General features: G+C 39.9%; 1 protein-coding gene across 1 annotated transcript in view; it reads left to right on the top strand.

The window, feature by feature from the left end:
• Window positions 1-646: 646 nt before the first annotated feature.
• The window catches only part of LOC140726673 (beta-1,4-galactosyltransferase 3-like), a 28,070-nt gene continuing 18,760 nt past the window's right edge, over window positions 647-9,956 (top strand). The window contains exons 1-2 of the mRNA XM_073043353.1: window positions 647-1,156; window positions 4,191-4,426. Of these exons, the coding sequence (XP_072899454.1) occupies window positions 907-1,156; window positions 4,191-4,426 (486 nt within the window). The 5' untranslated portion in view covers window positions 647-906. The remainder of the gene's footprint in view (window positions 1,157-4,190; window positions 4,427-9,956) is intronic.

The following is a 9,956-nucleotide window of genomic DNA, read 5'->3' as shown; positions in this document are numbered from 1 at the left end:
ATTATTCTGCTAATAGATGGTGCTTAAGCATTCATTGGAACTCCCTGACTATCTCATTTTGTTTTGCTAGTTGAATAAATTAACCAGAAACCTTTCCTACTAAGTGATAACACATTTCTGAGTTACCTTGAGAAGGTATTCCTTAAATTTGTTTGTAATGGAATTTCCTTATTGTGTGTAAAGCATTAAAAAAAAACATCCGGGATGAAATTGATAAATTAATTGCACTAAGTGTCCTATATTACCTTGGAAGTCGTAAGAGATGCTTCCTTTACAATAATGGTCATTGCTTCTGCTGGGAGAAGTTAATTAGGACACCTCAGCTTTTCTATTTCAGTTCTTTCTGGGCGATACGCATCACTAACTAGGTCAGAAATTAATATGCATCACGAATCCTCGAGAATGTGATCGGGTGAGGGTGAGAGCTGCTCTCCAATGAATACCCCCATCCTACTCGCACTGACTGTTCCTCCCAACCCGCCGGTTTGGACGTTAGGGTACATCAGCGCGCGGAGGCTGCGGGCGGGCAGCGCGCGGTTACAGTTGCTCCTCGCGCCTCCTGTCCCTGGCAGTGAGAGCCAATGAGGAGGGGAGGCGGGGAGTGGGCGGAGTGGGAGTGCGAGTGCGACGCGCTCCCGAGCAATGCGCAGGTGTGGGTGGGCAGTGTTTATTCGCGTGCTGACTCGCTGTAAGGCAGCACGGTGCCGAGCGGGAAGGAGATCGGCAGCCGCGCTTTAACTCCTGCGGTGTCACCGTCCTGTCTTGGTACCAAGCTGCCATGCTCGTCCATTCCGGGGAGTGTAGAGGCTTGACAGCTCTCAGCAATGTAGTCGGCGGCGGCGCCGGGGACGAGTGGGCGCTGTGAAGCCGAGAGGTGGCCCGGATGGGCTGTATACGCGGGCTGCAATGACCCGCCTGTGCTCCCCAAGCCGGCCTTGTAGCCTGCTTGTCCTTGCTTTGCTGCAACTGGCTTTCGTCCTCTTCCTGTACCGCCGCAGCCTCTCCAACTCCTTCACCAGTCTGCTGTATGAGGATGACCACGGCGGCCACTGGGATTACACGAAAACCCACGACGTTTACACCAATCTCAGCCTGATCACCCCAGGTCCTGACCGGGAAACTTTAGTACAGTGTCCCGCCCAGTCGCCGCTGCTTGGTAAGAACACTTGGTGCATGAAGGGCACTGGATTGCTCTGTTATTTAACTCTTCTGACAGCAGAGCACTGGGGTTGAAGTTCATGCCGCAAGTCCGGGCTCCTGTTAAACTGTTTGATTTCCAGGCACTTTGCATCAGGTCGGGGGGGTGGGGGAGCGATATGAATTTCTTTTTGCACTTTGAAGGTAAGGGGGAAGGATGTGGTTCATTTAATGGGGAAGTGAAGATTAAAATGATGGAATAATTTGGGTAAACTTGAGTTGTAGATCTTGGTCCCTTGTAGAGAATTAGCGATTTCAGAGTTTCCATGTTTTGAACGGGAGACTGCTACTATTTTGGCTTACTATGTCAGAACTGATTAAAGCTCATCTCTGGGATTTGAACTCGTGCCTATGGACTATTAAGAAATTGCTTTGAAGCCAGGAGAGGGATTTTCGATAAAATGTCGGTCTATGTAAACAGTGTATAAAGCCAAGTTGTGTTTTGTGTCATGTGGGTTAATATTTCCCTTTCGGTCAACGTTAGTAAAATATTTCTGCGGAGTTACTTCGTGGTTATTGGCGACTGTTCGCTTCCTTTGGCTGCAACTCAACAATATTGACTCTTAGTACTCTGGACACAATTTAACTAAATCCTTTAAAACGTTCTTACTGTAATTTATTCTTGTTGAAGTTTTCGTTGTTATGTAATCTGCTTCTCACTTCCCACACTTGAACCTTTATTAGTGTTTTGTTTACTCGAGACTTTATATTCGCTCTCCCTAATTTCAGGTATGCAGAATTTCAGTATTCGCGTACTAATCCACTTGTACATTGCCCTTGTGCAGGCAATGTTATTGTCTCCTAGTTAAGTAGCCGCCTGCCTTAAAAATGTCTGCATTGCTCAAGTCCCTTTTTCCAATGTATTTGTTCTACTACTGTCCTTCTGTGGAGGGAAATAAACAGTTGACGTTTCGGGCTGAGATCCTTCATGAGGACTCGGATCTCAACCCGAAACGTCGACTGTTTATTCCCCTTCATTAATGCTGCCTGACTGGCTTAGTTCTTCCAGCATTCTGTGTGTGTTGCTCCAGATTATCAGTATTTGCAGAATCTCCTGTTTATACTTTTGTCACCAGGCCTTTCAGCTGCACTTGTATCCTAAGCAAGTTTGAAGATTTTGAAAATCTTGTGCTAAGCGTGCTTTGGCATGTTTTGCTGTTATAGTAACTCAATTTCTATAACAGCAACAGCTTTGTTTATAACAACATTGACCTTCACTACTTCTCAGCTGCTTGTTCTTTCCAACTTCAGTCAACTTGTATCCTGTCTCCTTGTTCATAATTTCCTTCCTACTCTTAATTATAAAAATGTTCTCCATTGGCTGTACAGTATTTTTAATTCCTTTTCAGTTTGCTGCTTAATTTCTGTTAAGTACTTTAGTAAGGTGAATCAAGTGGAGGCTGTAGAATGGATAGTTTGGAAATGCATGTTGATTTGAAACTAGATTGAACTAAATTTTCTATACATGTCTGATGACAGTCTGAAAAACCTGCTCTCCAGCATTCTTAAATGCATGCTGAAGCACATCATTATCAAATAACTTTGGGGAAAAACCATTGCCCTCTTTAATAAACACTTAGAGTTGCAGTAGATCACTTTGAATGTTTGTATGTATATTCTGGGTACGTTAAGTATATGCACACTGTTTCAAATACTTTGCTACTCATTTTAATTGACAGTATGCCTTGGCCTAAATCAGTTTAACCTTGTGGACAGATCACCCACGCTTCAGTTTACCAGGTCATTAAGTTTTGCAGATTCTTGCTTTCCCATTGCTATTTCTGTACCAAATTATATTAACAAGGAATAAATTTATACTGATAACTTCCTGGTGTGTGTTCTCTGAATGTATTCTGAAATATTATAGCTACTTAATTCTGTAGTTGCAATCTTAGAAAAAATGCAACTTCCTACTTCCCATAAATGGGTATAAACAAGTTAATAGCTGTAATGTACACCCAGCCAGGTTTCCAAGGCAATATACTTCTCTAACTGTTACCTTTTCTGTTGGTTTCATTGACTTTTGTCACCTTTTAAAATTTTAGTGCAGGTTTTGAATAAAACAATTGATAAAATTTTATTTAAATAAAATATCCACAATTGGTTGAAAAAGCTCACATCACTTTACATAGTTCAATTGACTTTTTTTTCTGTATAGAAGACGGTATTGGATAAGCTATGAAAATCCATTAGATACATGGTTTAATTGCATCAAAATTTGAGATTGGTGTGCAACATTTAAGAATTCTTATGACTGCAGTATAAGAAAAATCTAAGTAGTTATAGAAATTTTTATGAATTAAATGACTGCAGAGTGTTTCAAATGTAGCTTTTTAAAATAATATTTGAGGGTATTGCAAGAAATAACTTCCTACCAAACTGAATAAGCTATTGTATAACAATGGAAAAGGTCATTCGTGCTAATAAATGTAATACCTTGAAATAATTGGTGGCAAAAAAGTTCACTTTATGTCCCAAGTATTTCAGACATTGCTATTGTTACACCAAATCCAAGCAGACTAATATTTATTGTATTTGTGCAGAACAGTAAGATTTGATCTTCAGTTGGATTTTTTTTCTAATTATTGAGAACAAATTCTTGTTCTTTACCATATGTGAATAAACACCAGGCATTTGTGGATGTAAACAATTCTTTGCCACCGAATCTTGGTGCCATAGTGCTAGTGGGAAGAGAAGTTCTTGTTTTTGATGGCAATCTATGCAGTATCATAGCAAAATGTATTTTGCAGGATTTTAGCAAGGTTTGATTGCAAACATTTCTGCCTAAACTTCATTTAGTCTGAGTAACATATTCTATGTTTTCAAATCTGCATGTTTGAACTTTATGCTGAACTCTTCAGAAAGGTTTGGCAGTCTAGTTCATAGATTTTCTGTTTCTTTGGGAATGTCATATACAGAACTGCTTTATGATTAAGAATGTTTTTATGATTTTGACCATATAGAATATACATTTCTGTTGTCAACATTTACAGTTGGACCACTGACAATCAGCTTTCAGAAAATTCCAATTATGAGCAAAATTGAAAGAAAAAATCCGTATGTAAAATCTGGTGGGCGGTATACTCCTCCATACTGCAAAGCTTGGTATAAGACAGCAATTCTTGTTCCTCATCGAAACAGGGAGCCACATTTGCGCCAACTTCTATATTATCTTCATCCATTCCTGCAGCGTCAACAGCTTCAATATGCAATATATGTCATCCATCAGGTAATTAATTTTTGTTAATAATGAAATGTTCTTTTGTTACTTAGTTGTAAGCTTCAGCTTTTTAATGCCAATTAGTCTACAGGCAGTCCCCGGGTTATGAGCGAGTTCCGTTCCTGAGTCCATCTTTAAGTCGGATTTGTACGTAAGTCGGAACAAGTACATCCGGTATTATTTAGCGTCAGTTAGTCAAACATTTGTCTTAGTATATGTTTTACCTTTCTATGCATATCAAACACTTATGAAATGTTAATTAAACCACTGCATTGCTTAGTAATAATTGTAGCTTTCATCGGGGCAGGTCCTTTCACATGTTCCATTATTCTCACTTTATCCTTTAAAATTGTTCCGATCGTTGACCGACTGTAGCCTAATGCTTTTCCAATGACCAATGGTGTTTCACCTCTTTCCAAACGCTTTATTATTTCCACTTTATTTTCAATTGCAATCGCTTCCCGTCAGTGGAACAGAAACACTGCGGGCAGTGAGTCCCAACCTCCACCAAATCCTAAGCACCACCGCACTGAATTCCCCGGGTCCTAAGGTTAAATGGGACAAGTGGAGGCTGGCTGGGTTTGGGTATTTGATCCTCCACAATATTCCGTGTGGGAATTTAAACTGGAGGTGGCAGTGCTTTTTACGAGGTTGAGTTGTGAGCTTGACATTAACCCAGCACGGATGGTATGGGAGTCACTGGATCGACATCAACCCGGCACAGGAGCGTTCTGTCACTGGATCGAACTCAGGAACCACCGTTCTTGAGCCCGGCGCTGATCTCACTGCACCACCAGCCAACTGGAATGGGTGGTGGTGAGGTCAGGGTGAATCTTGCTAAGAAAAATTTAAGCCAAATACAAAGTTACACACTCAACACAGTGTCAATGGCAACGACTTAAAATGGCGGACGGCGTTGCGATCCGACTTAAAATGGCGGATGGGCTTCTCCTTCCTCGGTTCATAAGTATGAATTGTCCGTAAGTCGGATGGTCGTATCTCGGGGACTACCTGTATACTAAATTATTTGTGGATCAGACTGTCATATTTTTATGGAAGTTCTTAATTACAACGGGAGAGGAAATATAGTTTTGTTTGAACATTTTCAGCTGGTAAAAATTTCCTAATAGTTTTTGTTATTTAAAGATGCTTAACTAATTCCTGAGATTTAATATTTTACTTCAGTTATTTGTCTTCAATGTAAAATCATTTGATTTAGCCTATGTAATTGAATTACTGCTTGTTCAATATTTGCCAACATGATTTTTTTTCATTGCTTTGTTTCTTGTTTAACTACTTGAACCTAAAACTTATTGCAGGGTCAAAATACATGCTGGATTTATTATTTTTCCACTTCATTAACTTCCAATTGTTCTGGTGAATTAATTTAAGTTCATACTTGTCACTCTGTTGATTGCATCATACTTGTAGCTTTTCTTTGAGAAACCTTGAGAAAGGCAATTACACTGATTTTCAAGCACATGATGCAGATGTTAGGACAAGTTATAAGGATGTTATGATAATTATTCCACTCTGTATTAGGGTAATAAAGACTTAGTAGTGAACATCTACACCACATCACTGACAGAATAATCTAGATCACTTTAATCAATTAACAGTCATTTCTATGGAGATTGAAATCACTTGGATTAAAGATGCAGGATTTAAATGTAGGGGCCAAAGTGGATATTATTCAAAGTAATTGATTATCAAAGTATGTATACCATACACAACCTTGAGATTCATCCTCTTGCAGGCACCCATAGTAAATTAAAGGAATAAGATAGAATCCATGAAAAACCACATCCAAATACCAACAAATATACAACATGTGAAAAAGAACAAATCATGCAAATAATACATAGAACATGAGCTGTAGAGTCCCTGAAAGTGAATGCACAGGCTGGGGGAGTCACTGAGGCAAGTGAAGACAATCCAGCAGCCTAATGGCTGCAGGGCAACAACTGCTCCTAAACCAGTAGTGTGGGCCAAAACCTCCTGCCTGCAGCTGCATCTCGATGGCTTCGTCCTTGTATAGGAGAATGTGAAGGTGGTAAATGCATGTTACAGGGTAGAAGTTGCACCAGAAGCATAGAGTGGTGGTGACAGGGCATTCAACAGTTAGGACAACAGACAGGAGACTGTGGATGTGAAAGAGATCATGGATGGTATTTTGCCTCCTTGGTGCTCGAGTCGGGGACATCTCAGTCCATAGCATTATTAAGGGGAAGGGTGAACAGCCAGAGTCATGGTACATAATGGTACCAATTATATAGGTAGGAAAAAGAATGAGGTTCTGAAAAGAGAGCACAGGAAGCTAGGTAGGAAACTGAAAAGCAGGAAAAGGGTGGTAATTTCTGCTTTGCTGTCTGTGTTACGTGCCAGTGAGGGTAAGAATAAGATGATTTGGCTAGGTGTGTGGCTGAAGAATTGGTGTAGGGTGCAGGGTTTCAGATTTATGGATTATTGGGGTATCTTGAGGAAGGTGTGACTTGTACAAAAGGTACAGGTTACACCTGAACTCGAGGGGTCTCGCTATCCTTACAGACAGGTTTGCTAGAGCCATTAAGGAGTGCTTAAAATAGATTAGCAGGGGAATGGGAACCAGAGTGATAGTTTGGAGAATTGGGCAAAAAGACAATTTAGAATTGTTTTCAATGCTGTGATTTCAAGCATTCAGGCTTGGAGATGCCTGAAATGGCAGACTGAAAATGAAACTATTTCACTTCTTCAAGTTGGGATCTATGAAGAATTTGAAGGTATTGACTATCATCTTGAATGTTACAGCGAAAATGATTATTTAAAGAATGCAATCATCAAAAGCACTGTATGAAGGCAGTCCATTATCTGCACTGAGTGCACTAATTTTGTTCATTTACAGTCAATCAAATTGAAAAGGTAGCATGCTGATTGTCCATATCCAATGATGACAGTGAAACCTGTGTGGGAGAGTTGTTAAAGTGGAAAAGAAGTTGTACTGTGCAGTTCCATTCTCTCTACCTCAAACGTCTGGGTCCAGTGGTACAAGAAGTTATCATAAACTAGTATTCCTTGGTTGCAGTGGTGCAGTTGACAATCAGACTTCTGTGCCTTATCATACCTTTAACTCTCCACCGCTGCCTTGGCCATTGGATCTCACTGTTGATCTCATCCACCCAGTCCACTGGAGCTAACTTCACATGGTAGGACAGGCATGTCCATATTTCGCTGGGGTATGAAGCCCACTAGCTATCCTCACATGGTTTAGCCAGCCTGTTAAAGCAGTATACCAGGTGTGGCCACTGTCACATACAACCAGGAACTTGGAGCCACAGGTGAGAGCTGAGTGTCAAGTGAGGACCAAAGGTGAGTGTGCTGCCCCAGAAAGGACCAGACAAGACCTTTCAACAGAGATACTACCCTCCCTGGGTACCCTATACATGACAGTGTACACTGGATGAATTCCTCTGTAAATAAGTTCTAGGAGCTGAAATAGTTTTGTAGTACTGTAGTAACATTGGTAGTGTTCAAATTTGTTCTGTATTTAATTTAAATATTGTTACTCAGTTAAAAAAGTAGTTTGTGTTTTTTATACCTTTTTACTATTTCCTTGAAACTTTAGCTAATTGAGGCTCAGGGTATCCCAGTTAACTGGAACCATTGTACTTTGATAATTGTTCAAAGTACGTAGATTATGTCAATGGGAGAAATGGAGTTGGCAGCTAAAGAGTTTGTCATTATAAGTCTGAAAGTTACTTTTCCTGCAGAATTGTTTAATAAATGTGTTTTAAATAGCTGTTTATTTTGCCACTGCAAGTTCAAAACTCCTGGAGGCTGTATTTTACATTGTTTAATAGACTATCATGATCACTTGGCAATTGTAAGTTGTCTTCTGCAGTGAAACTGGCAGCCCGAGTTGAGAGGAGATGGTGTTTGATTACATGTACTGTAAATGTTCTTTTCAAAGCAGCCTTTTCTTTGCTAATTTCCAGAGTATATCGAGTGGTTCCCTGATTTTTTTTTTTAAAAAAGGTTATAACCAATTTGTCCTGCACAAGTTTTCCCAAATTTATCAACAACATTCCCAAATCACTTTATACAGACCATGTTTTAAAGTTGAACTACCTATAATCCTTCTCCGCCCAAAACCAGATATCTTTTGATTTTCATAGGATGTATTCAATATTAAGGAATGAAATTAAATAGATTGACTACATCCTGTAAGTGGTGTATCTCCAGTATCCTTGTAAGCTGTTGCAAAAAAAAGGCCATTTATTCCTAAATATTATTACTGAATATTAGTATGATCACTGTAGGTATATAGATATTTCCATTAGTTACAGGAAATTATATAGTCATTCGCCTTGAGTCTCAAGGAGATCTTTGCATTATCCCTGTGGCATAGGAGTGGGAGCAGAAGATTGGAGGATGTTCCATTATTCAAGAAAGATAATAGGGATAATTCTGGAAATAATAGACCAGTGAGTCTTATTGTTCTGATTAAACCATTGAAGAGGATACTTAAGCATTTGGAGAACATAGAACATAGAACCATACAATTTGGCTCACGATGACTTGCTCCATCAATATAACCTTTCCCTCCCACATTGCCTTTCATTTTTTTCATCCATGTGCCTGTTTCAGAGTCTCTTAAATTTCCTTAATGTTTCTGCCTCTACCACCACCCCACACACCTACCACTTTGTATGTTTAAAAAAATAAACAACACTTATCTGTGACATTCCTCTATACTTTCCTCCCAACACCTTAAAGTTATTCCTTTAGAGTTGTATTTAGCCTTGTCCACCCTGGGTAAGTCTCTGTCCGCTTGACCTATGCCTCCTATCTCGTACACCTCTATCAAGTTATCTCTCCTCCTTAGGCAGCACACAAAATGCTGGAGGAACTCAGCAGGCCAAGCAGCATCTATGGAAAAGAGTACAGTCAACGTTTTGGGCTGAGACCCTTCAGTAAACATCGCCTGTACTATTTTTCATAGGTGCTGCCTGGCCTACTGAATTCCTCCAGCATTTTGTGTGTAGCTTGGATCTCCAGCATCTGCAGATTTTCTTTAATACTCATAAGTAGGGTGATTTGAGTTCAAGCGTCATGAAGAAATTTAGCAGCTTTATGAAACTCTAGGTCAGACATAGAGTATTGTGTTCAGTTCTGGTTGCTTCTTTAATGGAGGGATATTGAAGCTTCAGAGAGAGACCAGAATGTGTCGTGGTTTTTCGTGCCTTACAAATGACCAGGAGACGCAGAAGATTCTTCAAGAAGGGTTAAACTTTAATTTGCAAATCAAAGCTGAGACAGTCATTGAGCTAGTCGCTGATTGCCCACCGATCCTCGGACACAGCAGCTTTTATAGCAATCTCTAGTTGCATTTTACATGTGCTGCAGGTACATTGTGCATAGCAAATAATAAACTCAGAACTGAGCAATGTTCTAATCTACATTTCTTTAGTTCTTTAGCTACCTCTCAATAACACACCATTGTCATCTTAAGACTGCAGTCTCCTACCAAATTGGGTGCATGCATAGCAAATAGCAAACTCAG

The sequence above is a fragment of the Hemitrygon akajei genome, chromosome 4 (genome assembly GCF_048418815.1).
Source record: "Hemitrygon akajei chromosome 4, sHemAka1.3, whole genome shotgun sequence".
Classification (NCBI taxonomy): domain Eukaryota; kingdom Metazoa; phylum Chordata; class Chondrichthyes; order Myliobatiformes; family Dasyatidae; genus Hemitrygon; species Hemitrygon akajei.
Note: the sequence above shows the minus strand (reverse complement) of the source record. Positions and strands in the feature narration are given on the sequence as shown.